Raw genomic sequence first — 24,915 nt, forward strand, 5'->3', positions numbered from 1 at the left:
GCGAGGGTCTGGAGTGGGTGGTGGGTGGGGGCATGGTCCGAGGGCATGGGTCTCCAGCAGGGGCGGAAGGATGAAGGTGCAGGGTGGTGGGGGCAGTAGGGGCCTGGCCAGGCTGAGAGGGAAAGAAACCCACTAGACACTGAGTCTGGGCCCGTGGAGGCTGGGGGTCCATGCAGCCCGGCCAGCCAGGCTGGGAGGCAGCCGCGTGCACAGCAGCAGCTCACGCCAGAAGGGTGTGCTCAGCTCAGCCTCATGGGAGCAAATAGGCGCAGAGAGATCAGGGAATTCGCTTAGTGGCCCAGCCAGCCTGTCCTTAGCTGTCCACTACCGCTGGCCAGGAGCCCACTGGTGACCCAGCAGTTCCACGCTGGACGCCACACCCGGGGGGCCTGGTGAAACGGTCGCTAGCAGCAGTCGCTGTCTGGGATCCCGCCAAGGGTGTCCGCGGGGACCAGGTGCCTCTGTGGGGCCTGTTCGCATGGCAGCGACCGGACAGATTCCGGGGTAGGGCCCTCTGGGATCCCATTCATGGGGAAGCCAGAAAAAGCCATGGTAACCCGAGGCAATGAAGGCCGCTCAGGGTGCCCGTGGGCAGGGGGCGAAGCAGCCGCGGCCGGCTCCTTGCCTGGCCAGGGGTCCGTGTGGGTACGCAGAGGGAAGGCTTCCTCAGGCTGCCCACTGAGACGGGTGCCATTTGCCGTCAATGATACAGCTCACCAAAATTTATTCCCGTCAGGGCCTTGCCATCAGCCACCACAGTGGACGGAGAGGGCTGGGCAGCGGGAAGGGAGTGGGGCGGCGAGGGGCACTCAGAGGCTGGGTCAGAATGGGGTCGGAGGCAGGCAGCCTAGGTGTGCGGAGCCGGAGGTTGGAGGCGACGGTCAGGAGTGTGAGTTGGAGTTGGGGGCTCGACAGCAGGCTTGCATCCGGCCCCGAGAGCCCCATATGCTCTGGGCAGCCGTGGCATCCCGTGTAGGAGGTGGGCGCTGGCAGGGGCGGCTCACGCAGGCCACGTGGGGTTGGCAAGTGCTCCGTGGTCGAGAGCAAAAGTCTCCGAGGGAGTGAGGTCAGGTGGCAGAGCAGGGACTCGTTCTCGCAGGCCCAAACAGAACTGGGAAGGAGGTGGACATGCCCTACCCTCCGGGAAAGGGACCCCTGGGGGGCGGGAGACCCAGCAGAGTGAGGAGGCCAGAGTGTCTGAGATGCAGGACGCTTGCTCGGACACCTTCCCTGGGGGTCCCACCGGGCTGTCAGCCCTGGGCCAGTTTGGCGGGGGGCCTTTCTGTCCCCGCGGTTCTGGGGCTCCCTGCTACCCCCTGGCGGACAGCCAGGGCCCTCGCCAGCCGGGCTGCCAACAGAAGCTCCAGGCCCTGGACGACCGCAGTGGCGACAGCCCAAGCCCCCACAGCCTGGATGTTCCCATGCAGCCACCCTCGGAGTGCAAGGCCACAGCCCTCCAGGTACACCCACCTCTGAACGGCTTCATCCGGGCCCAGAGCTCCGAAGCCGCACCGGTCGTGGCCAGCTGCTCCGTCTCCCCTGGGGCTGACGCAGCAAGAGGCCGGGAGGCCGCAAGCCTGGGCCCCCGCGGAGCTGCAGTTAAAGGACCTGCAAGAGAACATGCGGCATCGGTCCCGAGGGCAGGGCCCACCGTTCCGGGCCCTGGCGCTGAGGAAAGGTCTCTCACCGACCCTCCCGACATCCACGGCCACACACACACACACACACACGTGCACACACAACAGCCAGCTTCCGGTGATCCAGGGGGAATCACCAGTCCAAAGTCACACTCAGCCCACAAACGAGAGCACCCATGTGGATGCTTCCAGAACGCTGGCATGTTTCAGTGACTGCTGGGTGCAAGAGGCCGGTTTTCAAGTCTCTGCGTGACCATCTGTCGTGGTCGGTTGTCCTCCAGCAGAACGTAGACGATCCCTGCCCAGTGTCCCTAAATAGACAACACTTGCACACCACACACCCACAAGTGCACACACACATGCGGACACACACAGACACACTCAGAGACACAGACACACGCACACACACATGTGGACACGCACACGCACCCAGACATGCATGCACGTGTGCACACACATGCAGACACACACACACACACACTCAGAGACACAGACACACACACGGACACGCACACAGACGCACATAGACACATGCACACACACATGTGGACACACGCACACAGACACACACACATGCAGACAAACATGCCCGCGGACACACACGCACACACACGTGGACGTGCATGTGCACACACATACACACATGTGGACATGCACACACACGCGGACACACACAGAGACACACATAGACACATGTGGGGACACACACGCAGACACGCGCACACAGACACGTGTGCACACACGTGCAGACACACACACAGACACGCAGAGACACATGCAGACAAACACGCACACAGACATACACGTATACAGACACAAATGTGGACATACATGTGCACACGCATGCAGACACACTCGCGTGCAGACATAGACACATAATACGCATACGTGCACACACAGACACACACACGCAGACACACAAGCATGCACATGCACACACAGATACATTCACACATAGGCACGCACCGACACAGACACACGAGAGCACACGTACAGACACACACATGCAGACACACATGCATACGCACACAGACAAGCACGTGCACACACACGCATGCACACAGAATAGACACATAGACACGCGCGCGCACACATACACAAGCAAGCACACGCGTGTACACACAGAGACGCTTACACACACACGCTATGGAGGGAGAACTGTGGAGTAATGTCCCCATTTAACTTAAGTGCATCTGACGTAGAGATGTGCGGTGTGACGACCTTACTCAAAACACTCCCCAAGGTGTCTCTAAGTCTGCCAGCTCAGCTTCTCCACGATGATCCCTGCCCACCTTTCCCTGGTTGGAGGGGGCAGAAACACGCAGGGGGCCCGCATGTGTGCACGGGCATGTGTGCACACAGTTGTGTGCGTGTACAAGTGAGCACGTGTGCGAGTATGTCCGTGCAGTCTGGTCGGCTGGCCGCCGGGGACGCCCCCCTGCCCCGTGGGCTCTGGGACTCACGGGTTCCGCGTCCAGTCCCGGTAGGAAGACACCCCGCAGCACTGCAGCCCCAGCTGGACCTGGTCCATGAGGAAGCGCAGGTCCGCGTTGTCCTGATAGTGGGTGATGGCCGCACGCAGTGTGGGCTCCAGCCCGTCCTGCAGTGGGCCCCAGAGGGCCACCAGCAGGGACCCCACCACCGCCTCCAGCGCCAAGAAGGCGATGAGACCACCGGAGAAGCAGCGCAGCAGGCAAGCGTTCTCGCAGAGGGCGCCCAGGCAGCCCGCCAGGCTCACGGCACTGACCGCCAGCCCCCCCAGCGCCAGTCCCAGCAAGGGGTCTTTGGGCAGGGCCGCTCCCCCACTCCCCCGCAGAGACCCCTTGACAGCCAAGCCCCAGAGCCCGAAGGCCAGAGCCAGTGCACCAAGCAGAGAGAAGAGGAAGTTGAACAGGAAGATAAGATATTTCAGGCAGCTGCTTCCCAAGGGGAGAGAGGAGGCCGGGTCTCCCCCAAGGCTTGCCCTCCAGACCTGGTCCTCTTGGGGCGCCTGGCGGCTTGCGGTGAGTGGGCTGTTTGCGGGGAGGGGCTCCTCCTGGCCCCTGGTGCCCTGTGGAGGAAGGAGGAGCACACGGGGAGACCTCTGCGGCAGGATGGGATCATCAACAGGGAGGGTCACCTCTTCGAGGCTGGGGTCAGAGCCTGGCAGCGGGGAAGAGGCTGGACAGTGGACAGAGAAGGGAAGGCTCGCAGACCCGAGATGGCTGGGGACGGACAAGGCAGCCTCCAGGCTTATCTCAGGGCCGGGCAGCCGGGGGATGGGAAGGCCTGTCTCCTGCAGAATGGAGGGCTGCACCCCGCTAGCTCGCGGTAGAGACTAAGTGAGGCAATCTCAGGAAGCAGGAGTTCCAGGAACACACGAGTGTCCTCGATCCCCTCTGTGTGAGGGAGGACGTGGGCCCCGCAGCTCAGGCACGTGGCAGGCGGTCTGAACAGCATCTGCGTGGGTTGGGCTGTCTATGCAGTCCAGAGAAGGGCTCCCCCCCCCGACCAGGCCCAGGAGGTGGAGGCCCCCCTGGCAGAAGGGCTGGCCCCTGTCCTTCCTTCTTCCCCGACTCACACCAGCCCTAGCATCGCAGAACCCCACTCTCTGAGCACAGACTCGGGGCCAGGCCAGCCAGGATCCCAGGGCAGGGAGAAGGACAGCCAGGAGACCAGGGCTCTGTGGGAGTCGGGGCCTCCCTTGCCTTGCCCTCCAGCGGGACGCTCAGCCACGCCCTGGGCGCTGGTCACACCAAGCGTGGGAAGTAAAGAAGTGCTGACCCAACCCCCCACTTCCCAGAGGAGTGGCTCGTGGATCGAGGTTTGGAGAAACTGCTGACTCTGCCCCACTTTGTCCCTTCATGGACAATCTCCATTTCAGATCTGCCTGCCCCCACCCCCCACCTTCTCCACCTGCAGGCAGATGTGGGATGCACTTCTGTTTGCTCTCTGCTGGAGGGAGAGTCTGCCCTTGAAATCTGGGAGGATTAGGAAGCTGTGGCCCCCGCTGAAAAGACAGTCCCCTGGGCCACACCTAGGCAGGGCCTCCCTTCCAAACCAGTGTACCTGGAAGAGGCTGCCCTCTGCTCCCCACATCCGATTCTGCCTTGAAACCTCGTTCACTGTGAACTTGGAGGGGAGGAAAGGGGCATTGATCAGCCCCCCAGACCCCAACAGTCAGTGGGAGCAAAAGGACAGGCTGCTGGGCCAGGCTGGGGTGTGGGGGGGCTGGGTCTGCCAGAGGCGGTGGGCAGGTGCCACAAGGTTATGGCACTGCCAGATGCCCGGAGGGGTGTCGGGATGGCCCCTCCCAAGCCCGAGATCACTGTCTTGCTTCCAGAACCATAGGCCGCAGTGGGGAAGGGGTGAAGCAGCAAGAAGCACAGAGGTCACGGGTGGAGGGGGGAGGCAGGAGAGGCGCTGAAGGCCCCGTGGGCACATCGCCTGGGTGTGTGCTTTTCTCAGAGTGTGCGCCCCCACACCCCTCACACACACGAGGGGAAGGAGTTGTGGCAAGGTGCTGGGTGAGGATAAAGCTCGGGATTAGTGAGACCCCCCCCCGCCCTAATTTTACCTCCTTGGGGGGCGGGGGGGGCACCGACCGGCCAGCCCAGCACAGGCCAAGGCTCAGGGTGGAGCTTGGGGCCAGGGTGGGTGAGAACCTGCCTGAGGTCCTCCCCAGGGCCTTCAGGGTGGAGACATTGCCAGTGGAGGGTGGGGGGCGGTGGAGGCCACCAGGGCACTGGCTTACCTGGGACAGCAGGGGGCGCCTTTCCCCCTCCTCCATTTTGCACCCAGACAGGTGTGCTGGTCCCCGGCCAGGGGCCTCTAGCTCAGACACTGGAGTGCCCTCAGCCGTCCCGCGAGCTCTGCAACCCAGGGCCGGGTGAGCTGCGAGCCGACCAGGATGCCACAGTCATGACCAGGTCATGTGAGGCGTCACACTGTAGGGCTTAAGACAGCCCCTGCCTGTGGAGACCCAGAGCACCCCCCCGAGGCAGAGTCGCAGCCTCGCTGGGGGATTCCCCGGAGTTTTGGGCAGGCGTGACGTGGAGGGGCTGTCCTCCCCACCCCATGGCCACCACGACAGGGATGCCCTGTGGGCCTCGGTCTGGTGGGCCTGGCGGCTGCTCCCCCAGCTCCCCCGGGATAGGAGAGCCCCGAGAACTGGCTCAGGGAAACGATCCTGGGAGACGGGCCAGACCTGTCGGGTCACCCCCAATTTAGTCTCTGTGAGAACGAGACAGTCTCCACTGGCCAGATCACATCTTCCTGGTTTTGAGGGACGCGGGCTCTTTTGTCGTCACCAGCTTCTCCTGTCAGGGCTGGCCTCTGTCACAGTCAGCGCTGTGCCCAGAACTTGGAAGGCCCCGGGCCACGCAGCTGCCCTGCACACTGGGCGCCCGAGGCCCTCTGACCCTGTCCTGTCCTCTATCCTCGGCTTGCGTGGCGTGGGGAGGAAGGCTCGGAGCGGTTCCCCACCCACTGCCAAGGCTCTGAGGACGCGGGCACATGGCTCTCCACGCCTCCCCTGTGCCTTTGTGACGCGGGAGGTCACAAAATGAATGTGTGTCCCTGGCTTGTGGGGACCTCTAGAGGCTGTGGGGGGCGCTCTGCACATGTGTTTGCGCGGTAGGAGAAGGGGGCCCTCCTGGGCAAGGCCCTGTGCCCAGCCTGTCTTCACCGTCCTCTGCCCTGCTGCTCCCTGGCTTCTTTTGTTTGGTGTTGGGAGTGCAGCCGCCCTTCCTCACTTTACCCACCCGCCTGCAGTCCGGCCACACGGGTGCTTGCCGGCGGCGAACGGCCCAGCACGCGTGTGGCCTCCGCCTTTGCTGCCCCGGAAATCTGCCTGGGTCTCGCTCCGGACCACGCCCCACCCCGCAGGCAGAGCCCCCCCTTCTTTCGGGACACTCTCCACTCCGTTTTGTAGTTGGCATTCTTGCTTCATGCCCTGACCCCCAGCTTCCCACACGACAACGCCCCAGCAGAGCCCCGTCCCCATTCCTGGCTTGCAGGACCAGGAGGATGGTAAACGGCTGTTGGGTGAAGCCACTGCGTTTCGGGAGAGTTCATTTCACAGCATCGTCGTCGTGACAACAAATTTACAATAGAGACGCAGTTGGGCCACAGCTGGGACAGCTGGCCACTGATCCAAGTCAGGGAGCTCCTGCGTCCTGGGGATGCGGTAGTGGAAAAACCTGCAACGCCCTAGTGAACACGCGCTCACCTCCGGTGGGGGCGACGTCACAAAGCAAGGGCGTAAACAGGTGAACATATGTGATTCTTTTTTTCTTTTTTTTTGACAGAGAGAGACACACAGTGAGAGGGAACACAAGCAGGAGGAGTGAGGAAGGGAGAAGCTGGCTCCCCGCTGAGCAGGGAGCCTGAGGCAGGGCTCCATCCCTGGACTCCTGGATCATGACCTGAGCCCAAGGCAGACGCTTGACAACTGAGCCCCCCAGGCGCCCCGAATATATGTGATTCTACACGGTCGTCAGAAGTATGAAGCCATGAAAGGAGGGTGAAGAGTCAGGGGGCTGTCTCTTATGTCAGCTGATCAGCGAGGGCCTCACTATACCCCAAAGAACTGAAAACAGAGACTCACACAAATACACAGACACGCATATTCACGGCAGCGCTATCCACAGTTGCCGAAAGGTAGAAACAACCCGGACAGCAATCAACGAAGAGTGGATTATCAAAATGTGCTCCATGCACCCCGTGGACTACTACTCGGCTGTAAAGAGGGGTTCTGACACCTGCGACGACAGGGACGGAGCTGGAAAACGCTCAATGAAAGAAGCCAGACGCTCAAGTCCGCGTCCGTATCATTCCATTCACATGAAATATTCAGAATAGGTGAGTCTGTAGATGGGTGGTTGCCGGGGGCTGGGGGAGGGGAACGGGGGGCTGCTGCCGAACGGGGGTGCGGTTTCCTTCTGGGGGTGACGGAAATGCTTGGAAAGTAGATACAGGAGGTAGTTGTAGGTCTTGAGAGCACTAAGTGCCACTGAACTGTTCACTGAGAAATGGTTGAGGGCGTGCCGCGTGAATTTCATCTCAATTTAAAAAAAAGAGGAAGAGGAGAAATGTGTGGGAAGGGAGGGATGGAGCCAGGTGGGTCCACTGGGGTGGGGTCCTCTCCGAGGGAGAGGGGGTGGGGTGGAGCAGGATCAGGACCTGACCCCCGCTGAGAAGGGAGTGCTCAGGCTGCTGGGTGGGGGCTGCAGTCATGGCAGAGAAGAAGGCTGCAGATTTTACCCCGCGCAGCCAAGCCTTCTCTCATCTCTTCCTCGAAGTGACAAACCAGGACCCCCTCCAGCTGCATCCAGTTGCTGCATCCAGCTCCAAGGCCAGGCTCTCATCGTGACAATCACCTCTCCAGCTCTGTCTCCCTCCTGTCCTGACACTGGGCAATGCTAAGTGAAATTACAGTGACCATCACAGCGAGAGGCTGAATTGTGTTTCCCCCAAATCCATATGTTGGGGTCCCAACCCCCAGAACCTCAGAAGAGGACTTGGAGGGATGGCCCTTAAAGAGGTAATCAACTTAAAATGAGGCCAGTGTCTTCATACAGAGAGGAAATTGGGACACACAGAGACACCAGGGATGCCTGAGCACAGAGGAAAGATACAGAGGTCTGCCAGCCAAGGAGAGCGGCCTCAGAAGACCCCGACGGGCTGTCACCTTGATCTCCGACTTCCAGACTCTGGATCCTGGAGAAAATACATTTAAGTTATACAGTCTGTGGAATTTTGCTAAGGCTGTCCTTGCAAAGTGATATGACTACTGGTAGAGCCTTTTTTAAAAAAAAAAAATTATCTTATTTTATTTTTTTAAAAGGATTTTATTTGACACAGAGATCACAAGTAGGCAGAGAGGCAGGCGGAGCGGGGAGCAGACTCCCTGCAGAGCAGAGAGCCTGATGTGGGGCTTGATCCCAGGACCCTGAGACCGTGACCTGAACCGAAGGCAGACGCTTAACCCACTGAGCCCCCTGGGCACCCCTATTTTTTTATTTTTTAAAAGATTTTATTTATTCATTTCATAGAGAGAGTGAGCACAAGCAGAGGGAAAAGTAGTCTCATGCCGAGCAGGGAGCCCAATGTGGGGCTCCATCCCAGGACCTTGGGCTCATGATCTGAGCCGAAGGCAGTCACTTCACTGGCTGAGTCCCCCAGGCATCAGGAGAGGACGCCTTCTTTGCTCTCGTCCTTCAAAGGCTTTCTAACCGAACACACTTAAGAATAGAATCCCGGTGCCTGGGTCCTGGGATCCAGCCCTGCATCGGGCTCCCTGCTTAGTGGGGAGCCCGCTTCTCCCTCTCACAATCCCCTTGCTTATGCTCCCTCTTTCACCTTGTCTCTCTCTGTTGAATAAATAAATAAAATATTTTTAAAAAGAATAGAATCTAAAGGCCTTTCCATGTCTCACATGGTTCTTCCTGACCCAGCCCTCCTCTGCCCTCACTCAGGACCCCCATCCTCGACAGCCGCCTTGTTCCTGGAGCACCCAGCACTTCCCAGGTCCCAGGACCTTTGCACAGGCTTTCCTAGTTCACTCTTCCCTCAGATGCTTTATCTGGGACCTGATCACATGCCGTCTCCTCAGAGCAGTCTTTCTGGACCATCATATGTAAAATAGCCTCAATCACCCTCCATCCCTTCCCCTGCTGTGGCTGTGGCTGTCCGCTACTGGACACTGCGTCCCTGCATAGCTGATGTGTTTGCAAGCTGCCTCCTGCTGGTGGATCCCATCAGCTCTACTCCCAGCGTGGGCCCCGCCGCTCGCCGGGCAGAAGCCTCGTAGGTCCTTGCGTGGGGGGAGATGGGCCGGCAGGTGGACTAGCTGCTGAACCTGAGGTGTTGGAACCCGGGAAGCTGAGGGGTCGGAAGGGGGAGGAATCTCAGCCCAGGAGATACATAAATACAACCTGGAGTGGAGCCATGGGGTTAAAAAAAACGGATTTTACACGTTTTGGTAACTTTCCCCCACAGTCACGGGCAAGGTCAGGTCCGCTACAGAATTTGCAGGGCCCGGTGCAGCACGAGGACGGGGAGCTCCCCGCTGGAAACCAGCAGGAATTGCGAGAGGCTGACCGCTGAGCCCTGCACGCAAGCCCTGCACCCCTGCAAACCCTGCACCCAGCCCTGCATCCAGGCCTCGGCGGGGGGCGGGCCTCGGGAGATGCAGTCTAAGTTCGGTTGTTCGCCTCCCGTTAGGTTCGCAGAGACGCTGCTTTCCTTTTCCTGCCAGGACGGTGTGACGTCACCGTCCTGACACGATCCGTCCACGCGCAGGCGACCCGCCGGACCCAGGGCTTCGAGGCCCGCACTATGGCCAGCACGACGATTTCGGGGCGACGGCGCACGCTCGTTTTTGCTTCTTCTCCGACCTTCCTGCCCTGCCTGGGTTTGCAGAAAGGAGCGCGCGCCACGAGCAAAGTCGTCCTTCCGGGAGCTCAGGGCCCCGCGCGCGCCCCCGTGGCCCCGCGCGCGCCCCCGTGGCTCCGCGCGCGCGTCCCGCCCCAGGCCCGCGGCCGCCCCGCTTGCGCATGCGCGGGCCGTTGGAGGGCCGGAACTCGGTTTCCGGGCTGCGCGGCCGGCGGAGCGCGTTGGACGAGGCGCCGGACGTCGCGCGGCGGTGGCGCCCGGCGGCGAAGCTGGAGCGGCGGTGGCGGCGGCGGCGGGAGGCCGGGGTTGAGGCCGGGGCCGAGGCTTCGAGGCCCGCGGGGCGGCAGGCGGCGGCGGCGGCGGGCCGGGGCTCGAGCCCGGAGACGGGAGCGGCCGCCATGGCCGAGAGCATCGTGAGTGGGGCGGGGGCGGAGCGGGGCGCCGGGATGAGGCAGCAGATTTACCGGCGCGGCCTGTGGGGCGGCGGCCAGCACCGGGCCGCTCCCGCCTCCCGGCCCGGGCTCGCGGCCTCCCGTCCCGCCGCTCCGCGACCGCCGACTCCGCGCGCTCCGCCCGGCCCGGTGCGGGGTCGGGTGCAGGGCGGCCCGGCCGGGGGCGGCCGTCGGAAGCGGGGCGCGCCCCAGCCTGGGCTCGAGGCCCCGCGGGGAGGGCGCTGCGGCCGCGGGGGCTGCGAGGACGGGACCCCGGCGGCGGCTGCTGTCGGTCTGGGCGCGCTGGGACGCGGTGACAGCCACCTGTTGGGGAAGGAGGGCGCTTCCGTGCGGTCGGGAGTTGCCTGTGCCCTCGCCCCGTCGCCCTCGTCCCGTCCCCCTCGAAGTTAAGGAAGCCGGCGAAAGTGAGAAAAATAAACCCGGAGCCAAACCGCCCTGGGTTTCCGGCCCCGGCTTCTCCTCGCAAGGCGTGCGTCTGGGACGCGGTCCGCAGAGCCGGGCGGCGCGGCCTGGGTGAACGTTAAGGCATAGTGGGGCTCCCGGGGAAGGCAGAGCCGCACTGGGGAGCGGGTCACACTCACGCGTTCCCGGCCGGTGGCGTCTGCGTTTTGCCGGGCGCGGCCTCGGGCTCGGCTCTGGGCGGCCCGGGTCTGCGGCAGGAGCTGGAGGCGAAGGCTTCCCTCCTCCTCCTCCTCCTCCTCCTCCTCCTGTCTCTCCGGGCCTGGGGACCAGCCGAGGGAGTAAGCGGCCCGAGGGCAACAAGATCGTGGCCTCCCCTCGAGTGGGACTGCCTGACGCGCTGCCCTCCGGAAAAGGAGCAGAGCCGGAGCTCAGGGAGTCCGCTTGCGGGGGGCTCGCTCGGGTGCCGCGGGCGCGCGCGCCGTCCAGGAAAGGCCGCGCTCCAGCCGGTGTGTCGGTGGGCGGCGGCCCCGCTCGGCTTCTGGCCGGGCGCACCTGCCTGCGGTCTCGCCGGCTGCTCCACCTTCCCACGACGTGCTCCGGGCCCCTTCCGTACAGACGGTGAAAACGCGCGCAGCCAGGAGGCTGGGTGTCTGCGACGCCGGGGCTGCCTCTTCTGGACCGCCGGATCTCGCAGCCTGCGGCGGACTCCAAGCGAGAACTTCCTCCGCTCACGGGCGCGAGTCTGCGGGAGTCCGAGCCCGGCTCCGCGGCGAGGCCGCTGCAGGTGGCCGGAGAGGACGGCTTGTCGAGATGCAGAGACGGGCCGGACCCTGCGCTGCTCAGCGCCTGCAGTGTCCTGCCCTCGTTCCCACGTGCACAGAGGGACGGTCACAGGGTCTCCCACAGAGAAACCAAGCTCTTAACGGGCCGCAGTGTGGGAGACAGATGTCGCGAAAGACGGGCAGTAGCGGGCTGGTGCCGTGCTGCGTATTCTGAAGACGCGTTTCTAGGTGTTGAATAGAGCGACGTCGGAAGAGTTTGCATTTGCAGTCGGCGCCGATGACCGAGAGAGGAGCAGAAACGTAGAAGATACTTTATGCCTCAACAGTGGGATTTCGGGGCGCTTGGGTGGCTCAGTCCTTAAGGGTCTGCCTTCAGCTCAGGGTGTGATCTCAGAGTCCTGAGATCCAGTCCCGAATCGGGCTCCCTGCTCAGCGGGAAGCCTGCTTCTCCCTCTCCCACTCCCCCTGCTTGTGTTCCCTCTCTCGCTGGGTCTCTCTGTGTCAAATAAATAAAATCTTTAAAAAAAAAATTGGGATTTCCTAAGGATTATCCAAGACAATCTTGAAAATTGAGAACAGTATCAGGGTAAAGCCTTCTCAGTAAAGTGAAAGTAGAAAATGAGAAAATCAAACTATTTTAGGAAAATCTAGATTAATCTTACTTTGTTTGATAAAAGTGGACCGTTGATCAAAGCCATTGTGGCATTTTATCCTGTTTCAGTGAAATCTTTTTTTAAAATTTATTTTATTTAATTTTATTTAAAGATTTTATTTATTTATTGCCAGCACAAGTAGGTAGAGAGGCAGGTGGGGGGGAGGGGGAAGCAGGCTCCCTGCCAAGCAGAGAGCCTGATGTGGGGCTCGATCCCAGGACCCTGAGATCATGACCTGAGCCGAAGGCAGAGGCTTTAACCCACTGAGACACCCAGGCGCCCCAAATCTTTTTTTTTTTTTAAAGATTTTATTTATTCATTAGACAGAGATCACAAGTAGGCAGAGAGGCAGGCAGAGAGAGAGAGGAGGAAGCAGGCTCCCTGCTGAGCAGAAAGCCCAACGCGGGGCTCGATCCCAGGACCCCGGAATCACGACCCGAGCCGAAGGCAGAGGCCCCAACCCACCGAGCCACCCAGGCGCCCCCCAAATCTTTTTTTTTATATTAAAACTTTTTTTTAAGATTTTATTTTTATGTCTTCTCTACATTCAATGTGGAGCTTGAACCCACAACACAAAAGAGTTGCAGTCCTCCCTGACTGAGCCGCCCGGGCCCCCCAGTGAAAATTTATTTATTTATTTATTTGACAGAGAGAGAGAGACACACACACAGCGAGAGAGGGAACACAAGCAGGGGAAGTGGGAGAGGGAGAAACAGGCTTCCTGTGCAGCAGGGAGTCCGATGTGGGACTTGATCCCAGAACCTTGAGATCATGACCTGAGCGGAAGGTAGACACTTAACGACTAAGCCACCCAGGTGCTCTGAAAATCTTTTTTTTTTTTTTTTTTAAGACTTTATTTATTTATTTGACACAGATAGAGGGACCGCGAGAGAGGGAATACAAGCAGGGAAAGTGGGACAGGGAGAAGCAAACTTACCACTGAGCAGGGGGCCTAATGCAGGGCTCGATTCCAGGACCCCAGGATCACAACCTGAGCCGCAGGCAGACGCCCAACCGACTGAGCCACACAGTTGCCCTGAAAAATCTTTTTTTTTTTTTTTTTTTTTTACATATTTATTTATTTGACAGAGATCACAAGTAGGCAGAGTGGCAGGCAGAGGGAGAGAGGAGGAAGCAGGCTCCCCGCTGAGCAGAGAGCCCGATGTGGGGCTCCATCCCAGGACCCTGGGATCATGACCTGAGCCGAAGGCAGCGGCTTTAACCCGCTGAGCCGCCCAGGCGCCCCTGAAAATCTTTTAAAAAACAATGGCTTAAGACATTTTTCATATGTAAAGGGTATTTGTTTGTTTTTTTTTAGTGTTTGTTTTCCGTGCAGTAATGGCTGAACCGAGCTGCCCTGTGCACTTGGTGGTGTTCCTGACTCTTCCTCTCAGGTGGTTGGAGCATCGTTGGCCCTGTTTGCGGCAGGGCGCGCCTTTTCACGCTCCCTGATGGAAGCAGGAACATGTGCAGTTGGCCAGAGCGACTCACCCGCCTTCAGAAGGACTTTGATCTGTATAAAAATTGAGTCCTAGAAGGTGGTGCTCTGTGTGCAGTGTTCCAGGCCTGCCGGCCGTTTCAGGGTTGCTGTAAAAGTACTTTTTTAAAACCCTGGTATGTTTACCATGATGTTAGACACCTTTATTTCTTTCAGTTTTTCTAGTAAAGGTAAATGACAAATTAGAAGATACCCTATGACTCTTTTAGATCATTCTGATCTTTGCATATAGATTTTAGAACAAAACTCATTTTGTTCTCGTTTTTTATTTTTTTAATCAGATGTGTTTTAAAATTTTTACTTATTTTTTAACTTGTCTCTACACCCAATGTGGGACTTGAAGTCAAAGCCCCAAGACCCAGAGTTGGATGCTTCGCCGACTGAGCAAGCCAGGAGCCCCCAGAGAGATCTTTTTTAAGGAACCCAGTCATTCATGATCCATGAAGGGTTTGTTTTGTTCTTTTTTTTTTTTTTTTTTTTTTTTTTTTTGCTGTTGTATTGTTGTTTCCGTAAATCCAAAGAGAAATAATGGTTAAACATTTTTCTGAGTGAAATGACCAGAGTTGAGAGTCAGGGCCGTCCAGTCAGGAAGTCCTTGCATGGGTTGATGAATCTGCGTCTGCTGCTCTTCTCGAAGCACCTGGTGTTCCTCGGGGAAGGGAGAGGTTTGGCTCTAAGTTTCGGTGACCCAGATGCTGAAAGACGCAGGTGTTAGTCTCAGTCAGATCAGGAACTTACTAGTCTGTGCAGTAACCGCCTTGTTTCATTGGTGACAGATAATTCGTGTCCAGTCCCCGGACGGGGTGAAGCGGATCACAGCCACCAAGAGAGAAACAGCGGCAGCATTTTTGAAAAAGGTAAGCGGTGGCCTGGGTATTTGCACTTCCATCCTCCCCTGCTGCTCCCTCCCTATCTATACCCGTCCCTGTCCCTGACTCTGCCCCTCCCTGGTTCACAGTCTCTGACTGCATCTCCCCCACAACTGGATTGCTCCAGGGCACATTGCATCACTGACCATGGCTTACTGCCACGGTGGCCGAAAAGAGTCCAAGGGTGCGTGTAAAAGTATTTCACAAGACTAGTACTTAGGAGTGTGAAAAATTGGAAAGATTGGAGAGTGAAGGACTTGAATTGTCTGTTAAAGGAAGACTGTTAAAAACATGTACAGAATAATTCCCACTTTATTATTATTTTTTTTTAATTTAAAGATTCTGCCTATTCATTTGAGAGAGATACAGACAGAGAGAGAGAAGGTGAGCAGGGGAGAGAGGCAGAGGCAAGGGAGAAGCGGACTCTGCAGACTCCTCGCTGAGCTGAAGGCGGACACCTAACCATCTGAGCCACCCATGCGCCCCAGTCCCACTTTATTAGAAAATCAGAGGCACAGGGGGCGCCTGGTGCCTCAGTTAGTTAGTGTCTGACTCTTGATCTCAGCTCAGGTCATGATCTCAGGGTCCAGGCATCGAGCCCCACTTCAGGCTCCCTGGTTCGCACAGAGCCTGCTTCTCTCCTTTTTCCTCTTTCTCTCTCAAATAAATAAATAAAAGAAAGTGAGAGCCACGTACATAGATCGGTTATGAGTTTATAGAACGCAAATGTGAAAGCACAGCCAGACTTCAAGAGGGTAACCCTGGGGGGAGAGGCCTGCAGTAAGGAGTGGCTTGTGGTTGATGCTTCACAGCAGGTGTGAGCAGACTGTGGCCCATGGGACGACCTCCTGTTCTCTTTCCCCTTGGTGTACAGATTTCCTCTCCCTGACTTCCTTTTTTTTTTAAGATTTTGTTTATTTACTTAGTCACTGGAGCAGGGGAGGGGCAGAGGGAGAGAGGCGGGAGAATCTCCGGCCGACTCTGAGCTAAGCGTAGAGCCCTGTGGGGCTCAGTCCCTTGACCCTGAGATCATGACCTGAGCTGAAACCAAGAGTTGGTTGCTTAACTAACTCAGCCACTCAGGTGCCCCTGTTTTTGTAAATAAAGTTTTTTTTTTAAAAATTTTTAAATTTTATTTATTTTTTTAAAGATTTTATTTATTTATTTGACAGACAGAGATCACAAGTAGGCAGAGAGGCAGGCAGAGAGAGAGGAGGAAGCAGGCTCCCTGCTGAGCAGAGATCCCGATGCGGGGCTCGATCCCAGGACCCTGAGATCATGACCTGAGCCGAAGGCAGCGGCTTTAACCCACTGAGCCCCCCAGGCGCCCCTGTAGTTTGGTTTTGGCCACTTGGTCTCTGGAGCCGTCACCACCGCAGTAACGAGTGCTTAGAGGAGGTGAATACTCACAAACAAACGTGTATTGCTCTGAAATAGTTTCCCCTCAAATGAAGATCCTTCCTTCTGATTATTGGGATAATATGCATTAATTCTGAAAGGCTGAGACAACTCAGAAAAGTATAGAGAGTAAGAATCATTTGAAATTTCACCACTCAGAAATAACTGTTAACATGCCATGTTTTGAGGTGTCTCGGTGGCTCAGTTGGTGAAGCGTCTGAGCCTTCAGCTCAGGTCCTGATCCCGTGGTCCTGGATCGAGTTCCGCGTCGGGCTCCTCGCTTCCCGACTGCTTCCCGAGTGCTTCCCCCACTGCCAAACCATAGCATGTCTTTAGTGCCCGCGTGTTCGTACACACATACTTACGTGTACAGACTTTTGCCAAAGTGGGATTGTGCTGTGCCGTGAACGTACTTCATCAAATCTAAGACGTTATTGAGTTTAAGAAGCCATGTTTATGTACGATTAGGAAAGAAAAAAATACTTTCACACCTGCTTTCCTTTGTCATTTAGATTTTATACTTACGTAAAGTTTTTTTAGACTTATTTAGAAATTTATTTTAATCATGTGTTATTCTTATGCATACATGAGAAGGAAAGTCTAAGTGAAGTCTAAGTGAAATCAGTTGGGTACCATCTCCTAAACGTGTCACAGTCAGAGTCCGGCTGCTCTGAGCCAGTTTTCGCTCTGGCTGGCGCTATGCTCGTCCCCGCAGAGAGTCCTTGGTCAGGAGGCTCGGTGCCAGCCGCGGACACCTGTTCTGCAGGTGCACGTGCTGGGTTTCTCTCTGGGTTACTAGCAGGGCATGACAGCCCTAAATCCTCCATTTTTTCCTTGACTGATCATTAAGTGGCTTGTTTGACAGAAATGTTGAGGGATGACAGTTGTCCAGCTGTGCTGTGTGGATGACAGGTTTCCAGGAGCCCAGGCAGTCAGTCACCTGTATGCCCTGCGGCCCCACAGGTGGGCACTGGGGCATGTATTTTTCCCAAGGTGCTTCTTTTCCAGGGGTGTTCGGATCATTTGTGGTCCTGGTGTTTTTTACTTGACGATAAATTAAGGAATGGTTTTATGTCAATAAATAGAGATTTGTATCATTTTAAAAATAACACATAACAGGGGAGCCTGGGTATCTTACTTGGTAAGCGTTCTGCTCGCGACTCAGGCTCAGCTTGTGATCTCAGGCTTGTGAGTTTGAGCCCTGAGTTGGGGTCCAAGAGGGTGTGGAGTCAGCTTGAGATCTGTGCCTTTCCCTCTGCTGCCCCCCACCCCCACCCCACTCGCGCTCTCATCCGTGCACGTGCTCACTTGCTCTTTTTCCCAGAAGAAAGAAAGAACACATGACGGGGTGCCAGGCTGGCTTAGTCGGTAGAGGGTGTGACTCTTGGTATTGGGATGGTGGGTTTGAGCCCCACATTGGGTGTAGAGATTATTTAAAATAAAAAAAAAAATGTATAACATAAAATTTGTCATCGAAACCAATTTTTTTTTTCAAAGATTTTATTTATTTGAGAGAGAGCATGAGAGGGGAGAAGGTTGGAGGGAGAAACAGGCTCTCCGTGGAGCTGCGAGCCTGATGTGGGACTTGATCCCAGGACTCTGGGATCATGACCTGAGCCGAAGGCAGTTGCTTAACCCACTGAGCCACCCAGGCGCCCAGAAACCAATTTTTAAAGGAATGTCTGTACCCACCGTGAGGCTTGAAGTCGTGACCCTGAGATCAAGAGTTGCGTGCCTCTCCACCTGAGCCCGCCGGGTGCCCTTGGCCTAAACCGTCTCTGCGCCCGCAGTTCCGTCGTGTGAGTAATTCACGTGCAGTCGTTACGACCATCCATTGCCCGAACTTTTTCATCTTGCGGATCTGAAACTGTGTGTGTTAAACAGCAGCCCCCCCCGCCCCCGCCCCAGACCGTGGTCTCTGCCATCCCGTTTTGTGTCTTCCGGTATCTTCCTACCCGGGTCGCGCTCTTCGTCGGAAGTTAGTAACTGGCTGTGGGTGCGCACGGGGCTCGCGGTGCCCCGGTTCCCTCCGGCGAGGCGAGGCTGCGGACCGCTGCGGACGCGGCCGGCTCAGCTCGCTGTTCTGCACCGCGAGCGCCTCGATCCTGCTTTCCCGTGCGGCGTTCAGCCCCCCGGGCGCTGCCGTTCGCAGGTGGGAGGCGCTGGAGGCTGCCGAGGCTGCCTCACAGGGTCGGAGAGTCGCTGGTTGTCTTGAGGCTGCCCGGCGCCGCTCCTGCCACGGCTCCTCGGACCGCGAGCCTCCCTGGATGGCTCCTCCGGGCTGTCTCGCTCAGCAGCAGCACCCCTGCCTCGGGTCGCTGTCAGGCTGCTGCTGTCCCTCCCCTGCTTGGGCTGGAGGATGGCTCTAGCCTGTCCTAATTGACCTCTGCCGTCTGTGACCTTTCTCCTTGTTTTTTTTTTTTTTTTTTTAACCGTGAAGTAAACTACATACTAAGAAACGCTTGGCAAATACGGACAAATGACTGATGGTGAAGGAGGGGTGCGGCCAGTGCTGTAGGGTCAGCGGCCTTCCCCGCTCCCTGACGCCTCCGGCGCTGATGGGGACGGCTTCCCCCTTTCCAGCCAAGTCGTGCCACTTCAGCGTGTGCTCCTAGACCCCAAACTGTAGTTCTGCTTGTTTTTGAATTTGACAAACGTGGGTCCTGCTGTGCGTTCCTTCTCGCCTCCTTCAGTTATGAGCGTGGTAATTTTACCCCGCACGCGCTTCTGGTTTTCCGGCATCAGTTTTTTTTTTTTTAAGATTTTATTTATTTATGACAGAGAGAGAGATCACAAGCAGGCAGAGAGGCAGGCAGAGAGAGAGGAGGAAGCAGACTCCCTGCTGAGCAGAGAGCCCGATGTGGGGCTTGATCCCAGGACCCTGAGATCCTGACCCGAGCCGAAGGCAGCGGCTCAATCCACTGAGCCACCCAGGCGCCCCTCCGGCATCAGTTTTACACACAGTTCACCTCAGGTGTGAGTATAACATCTTTAAGATTTTAAAGATCTATTTATTTGTTTGAGAGAGAGCCAGAGAGTGTGCTGCGGTGGGGGTGGGGGCGCGGAGGGAGAGGGCGAGAGTCTTAAACAGACTCTGCAGGGCTCAAGGTCCTGACCCTGAGATCATGCCCTGAACTGACATCAAGAGTCAGGCACTCAGCTGACTGTGCCACCCAAGCGCCCGTTGTTAAGATTTTAACGATGCTTTTATGAGACTCTGATAAACTTTTTTTTTAAGTGGTTGGTCCCCTGTGTTAGATTTCTGTATCTTTAGATAAAGGACTCAAAAGTTCAGGAGCGCCTGTGGGGCTCAGTCGTTAACATCTTCCTTCCACTCAGGTCATGATCTGGGGTCCTGGGATCGAGCCCCGTGTCGGGCTCCCTGCTCAGCGGGAAACCTGCTTCTCCCTCTCTCACTGTGTCTCTCTCTGTCGAAAGAACAAATTATTTAAAAAGGAAAAAAAACTCAAAAGTTCACGGAAGCAGTTATGTTCATGGGAGTAGCATAACAGGCGATACATCTGTTTCTGCGTCTCAGAGGTGGGGCTCCACGTGGGTCGCACTACTGCTGCTGTCGTTGTTGAAAAGGCACTTGGAGGCGCCTGGGCGGTGCAGTCGGTCAAGTGGCTGACTCTGCTTTTGGCTCAGGTCACCATCTCCTGGTCGGGAGACTGAGCCCAGCATTGGGCTCTGCGTTCGGCGTGGAATCTGCTGGAGGTTCTCTCTCCCTCTGCCCCTCCCCCGTGCCCTCGCGTGCAAGCTAAGATAAATAAACAAATCTTAAAAATAAAAAAAGCTCTATCTCCGTCCTTATGGGGAGTATAAACGCTGGTCATGCGGTCCCAGGGGACTTCCCTTTATACAGAGGGCTGGCTCCAGAACAGCCCCTGCCCCATTTTGGAAACTCCTTTTCATCCTGGGAGTAGCATGGTAGCTTTCAGGAAGCTCACACTCGTGGCGAAAGCTTTCTCGTTTTGGAAATAGCTTGGAGGGTGTTGGGTACAGAGAAGCATGATGGGTTTGCGGAACAGCCGCCACAGTTAATTTCAGTTTATATCTAAGCTCTTGCAGAGAAGAGTCAGTCATTATTTTTAGTCTTTTGTCTTAACTTTTATGGCAGTTGGGAATATAAATTTCATGATCTTTTTTTTTTTTTTTTAAGATTTTATTTATTTATTTGACAGAGAGAGATCACAAGCAGGCAGAGAGGCAGGCAGAGAGAGAGGGGGAAGCAGGCTCCCTGCCGAGCAGAGAGCCCGATGCGGGCCTCGATCCCAGGACCCTGAGATCATGACCTGAGCCGAAGGCAGTGGCTTAACCCACTGAGCCACCCAGGCGCCCCTAATTTCATGGTCTTAATTTGCTGATGCTTTCTTTTCTTTTTTAATTTTTAATTTAAATTTTTAAAAAATTTTTTAAAATTTTATTTATTTATTTGACAGGCAGAGATCACAAGCAGGCAGAGAGGCAGGCAGAGAGAGAGGAGGAAGCAGGCTCCCCGCTGAGCAGAGAGCCCGATGTGGGGCTCGATCCCAGGACCCTGAGATCATGACCTGAGCCGAAGGCAGAGGCTTAACCCACTGAGCCACCCAGGCACCCCAAAATAAATTTTTTTTTAAGGTTTTATTTATTTATTTGACAGAGACCACAAGCAGGCAAAGAGGCAGGCAGGGGGCAAGGGGAAGCAGGCTTCCTGCTGAGCAGAGAGCCTGATGTGGGACTCTATCCCAGGACCCTGAGACCATGACTTGAGCCGAAGGCAGAGGCTTAACCCACCGATCCACCCAGGTGCCCCCCCTTTTTTTGATTAAAAAAATTTATTTGACACAGAGAGGTACAGCAGGAGGGAACACAGGCAGGGGAATGGGAGAGGGAGAAGCAGGCTTCCTGCTGAGGAGGGAGATAGACGCGGGGCTCGATCCCAGGACTCCACGATCATGACCTGAGCCAAAGGCAGACGCCTAATGACTGAGCCCCCCCAGGTGCCCCTTAAGGACCATTTCTTATTATCACTTTGAGAATTTCAGAATGACAAGATGGAGTTACTTGTAATTCATGTATTTAAAATCTGTAGGAAATGAGGTTAGTATGTAAAGCTAATCATTAAATGAAGTCTTTTTTCTCATAGTGAGTAAGTAGTAGGTTTTACCAATAATTCCATGTCAAAGGAGAAATTGGCTGAAAAGGAGCAGGTCGGACTAGGCAGAAATGGTATTTCGCTGACTCAGGGAAATACGCAGAGCTCCTCTCTGGTCTCGTCCCTGACCTGCACTGTCTTCGTCAAAATTCTCGTGGCAGCCCCCCTTAATTTGTTTCTCTATTAATTATTCAAACGTAGTTGACTGCGGTTCTCTTTTGAAAACCAATCACAGGACATTCAATGTGATGGTTTCATTGTGTAGTCGAGAGCTCTCGTCCTAGTCTCCGTCTTACGTGTCCTTCCAGTATTTTCTCTGGGTCTGACCCGATCTGGTGTCCCACTCTTCAGCCCGGAGTTCCTGGTGAGGGGGCCTGCTGCTGACATGCCCTCAGGTTTTGCTGGCCCGACAGCATCTTCATTTCGCTTTCGTATGCAGGGGGTGTTTTTGCCAGATACAGAAATCTGAGCTGACAGATTTTTATTCCCTCTCAGCACTTTGAAGGTGTCATTCTATTGTCCTCTGGTCTCCATTGATCTCCGGCTGTCAGCGGTATGACCCTGACGCAGGCACTGAGCGACCGTTTTTTATGTGCCCTGCTCGGGGGTTGCTGAACTTTCTGGATTTGTTACTCTGCTTGTCATCACCTTCGAGGTTTTCAGCCATTCGTTCTTCAAATACTTTTCAGTCCTTTCCTTATTTTATTGTCCTTAGGATCGTTTGATGTCGTCCTAGGAGTTCATAAGGTTCTCGTCATTTTTCTTTAAAATCTCCGTCTTCAGACTGTGCAGATTCTTGAAGTTTGTCTGCAGGCTGATGGCCTCCTCCTGCTGCGTCTCCCGTCTGCTGACCGGCCCGTCCAGCGTTTCCCGTTTCAGTTGCTGTTTTCTGTTCTAGATCTTCCATTTCATTCCACTTGATTATTTGATTCTCTGCTGAGACTCCTGGTCTCTTCGCACATTTGCCTCTGCTCTGTTGAGCCCTGAGCGTTGAGGTACAACTTGGACTGCTCTCCTGGCCCCAGACTCCAGTGCTGACGGGCTGCTGATGCCTTGCCCGGCACCCCCTCAGTCTCGGCGTTAAAGGGAAGACCTGTCTTTTCCTTCAGTCTTCATTCTCCTTCACCCTCTCCGTGCCTCCTTGCCGGTGTGGTCTTCCTCCCGTCCCCCCAGTTCTCAAGCCAGAAGTCTGAACACCGCGCTGACGCCCTTCCTTTCCCTCACTCCGTTCTGCCCCGTTCCCACATGAGCACGGGCTGTTGATTGTGATAGGTGGAAGGTGTGCTTCTCCCTCCATCTCCGTTGTCCTGGCCTTGACTGAGCCCGGCTCCTTGGGCCGGGCAGCCGCCTCTCCTGTTTCCTCTTCCCACCTCCAGCAGAGTATCCGTGAGAAGTAAGCCTCACAGCTTGGCCACCCCCTGCTCTCAGCTCCTGTGGCTTCCACGGCTCCTGGGCTGGAATACAGACTCCTCCGAGCCCACGTGGTCCCATCTACCTTGCCATGCTCGTCTCTTACCGCTTCCTTCTTGCCTGCCGGGCTCTGGCCCGACTGGCCTCTCTTCCCCACCTCTCAGCCCTCGTGCTTCTCCTCTTGCCCGCACTGTTCTTTCTCAGCTCTGCGAGTACAGCCGTAGTCCCTTCCCCTGGGGTTCTGCTCAGACGTGTTCCTCAGAGGCCTTCTCCTGCTGCCTGGGGTGGCCTCCCCTCTGCTGCCCTTTCTTCCTTTCTTACCTGCGGCTAGTCCGCACCCGTGGTTCTCGTCTCATAGCTTTCTCCCCGCTTTGATGCTGAGGTCCTCGATGGCAGGAACCTGGTCTGTATTCATTCATGTTGTGTTCTGAGCATCCAGAATGGAGCTGGCCCTTGGGACTGCTTCCTGTTTGGGAAGTCAGGGAGCGAGCGTTCGCAGCCCCTGGCGCAGGGCCTGGTGTGGGAGCTCATGGTCAGCACTGACTGGGAGGCACCATTCTTCACCTCTGTTTTTCTTCTTTTAGGTTTCAAAATTGGAATTTTTTTTCTTTTTTCCTTTTTTTTTTTTTTAGATTTATTTATTTGAAAGAGAGAACATGAGCAGGAGAGTGGGTAGAGGGAGAAGCAGGCTCCCCGTTGAGCAGGGAGCCCACCACAGGACTCGATCCCAGGACCCAGAGATCATGACCTGAGCGGAAGGCAGACGCTTCACTGACTGAGCCCCCAAGGCACCCCTGGAACTGGGTTTTTACAATTGATTTCAAAAGTAGAAGTTAAACTTGCCAGGTGCAGCCGTGACTTTTGCTTGCCTCAGACCCTTACATGTGTCCTGTAGCCTTCTCATTTTCACAGAGCTTTGCTTCTGTTTGGCCACTTTTCTCATTTTACTTGACATCCGTGTGGGCAGTACAAATTTCCTCACAAGAGACCAAAATCACAAGAGGAATTTGGTTCCTGAGGACCAGGTCTAAATTTAGTGAGCGTTGTTCTAGTATCATCTGGTGCATGTGTGGCCAGAGTAGTGATACTCAAATATTTGTTTCAACATGTGTTTTTTGGGGCTTTGTTTTAGGTCGCAAAGGAGTTTGGTTTCCAAAATAACGGCTTCTCAGTTTACATCAATAGAAACAAGACTGGAGAGATAACAGCCTCGTCGACCAAATCCCTCAGTCTGCTCAAAATCCAGTAAGTGCTGTGAGGGGACGACGGAGTGGGAGGGGACGACCGCAGGGCCCACCGCGGCTGCTCGGCTCTGCCCGGCTTCCCCTCGATGCCACCATGTTTCTTGGAGGATCGTCCGCTGTCACACTGAACCTGCCGCTCCTTTCGTGCCAGCCCATGCACTCGCAGCCGGGCACGTGTGTCCCTGAGAGGAGAGGGTTCCGGGTTCCGGGGGCGGGCGCGCGCCGCTGCTGCACACTCCGTTCCTCCTCTGCAGGGGGACCTTGAACGGAGCTGCCTGCAGTTCTGCCCTGGGACTGCTGGCTGGCCGGGAGGGGGCCGGTGCCCATATGACATTTCTTGGTGGCGGGGCCCCCCGAGCTCCTCCGCGGTAGTCGGTCACCCTAGTGGCGTTTCCAGGAGGTCCAGCCGCCTGCCCGCAGCCACTGCCCGCTCTCATAGTCTCGCTGGCGTGCGGCCCCGTCGCTCAGATGCGCGCTCCTGCCGCCAGCGTGGGGCCGAGCAATTGTGGCCCAGAGGGCATGGCCTGCAGAGCCGGGAATGTTTACTGCTGGGCTCTTTACAGAAGAAGCTTCCTGACTCCCGTCTGACCTGTCTGGGCACAGCTGCTTGTGCATCCATGATTCCGGGCCCCAGTAGCGAGCCAGGAGCGCTCCTGTCGGGGCTGAGGCAGCGCGACTGCTGTGGCCGCTGCGGGCTGATTGGGGTGCGCTTGCTGGCGGCTGGCCCTGTGCCTGTTGACCTGTCTTGACCATCGCTGTGATCATTTTTAGGTTCACAGATTAGTACATACAGGAAAAAACATGCACTCTTAGCGTTTATTCATTTGCTTCTCAGCAAATACTTGTTGGGTACCTTGCCTGTCTCTGTAATTAGCCAAAGCTTTTCGTTGTCGTCAATGTCGTCTGCTTTCCACGTGGCTGAGGTATATCCGTCCTTTCCTTGCAAAGAGCTTTTGTATCCTTTTTTTTTTTTTTAAAGATTTTATTTATTCATTTGACAGAGATCTCAAGTAGGCAGAGAGGCAGGCAGAGACAGAGAGCTCGACGTGGGACTCGA

General features: G+C 56.2%; 2 protein-coding genes across 4 annotated transcripts in view; one reads left to right on the forward strand and one right to left on the reverse strand.

Annotated features, from left to right (window-relative positions):
- Positions 1 to 669: 669 nt before the first annotated feature.
- Positions 670 to 5,520, reverse strand: TSPAN10 (tetraspanin 10). The gene is given in 6 exon segments (XM_047709154.1): positions 670 to 1,608; positions 3,101 to 3,687; positions 4,686 to 4,748; positions 4,946 to 5,004; positions 5,007 to 5,139; positions 5,371 to 5,520. Coding segments are annotated over 6 exon segments (1,236 nt in total). The 5' UTR covers positions 5,407 to 5,520; the 3' UTR covers positions 670 to 1,250.
- A 4,730-nt stretch (positions 5,521 to 10,250) lies between these two features.
- NPLOC4 (NPL4 homolog, ubiquitin recognition factor) overlaps positions 10,251 to 24,915 on the forward strand; it is a 61,352-nt gene continuing 46,687 nt past the window's right edge. For 2 of the 3 annotated variants that reach the window (XM_047706806.1, XM_047706805.1), the window contains exons 1-3: positions 10,251 to 10,426; positions 14,577 to 14,657; positions 23,747 to 23,859. In XM_047706806.1, coding sequence (XP_047562762.1) covers positions 10,412 to 10,426; positions 14,577 to 14,657; positions 23,747 to 23,859 — 209 coding nt within the window. In that variant the 5' untranslated portion in view covers positions 10,251 to 10,411. The remainder of the gene's footprint in view (positions 10,427 to 14,576; positions 14,658 to 23,746; positions 23,860 to 24,915) is intronic. The other variant, XM_047706804.1, reaches the window with a different exon arrangement.

The sequence above is a fragment of the Lutra lutra genome, chromosome 16 (genome assembly GCF_902655055.1).
Source record: "Lutra lutra chromosome 16, mLutLut1.2, whole genome shotgun sequence".
Lineage (NCBI taxonomy): Eukaryota > Metazoa > Chordata > Mammalia > Carnivora > Mustelidae > Lutra > Lutra lutra.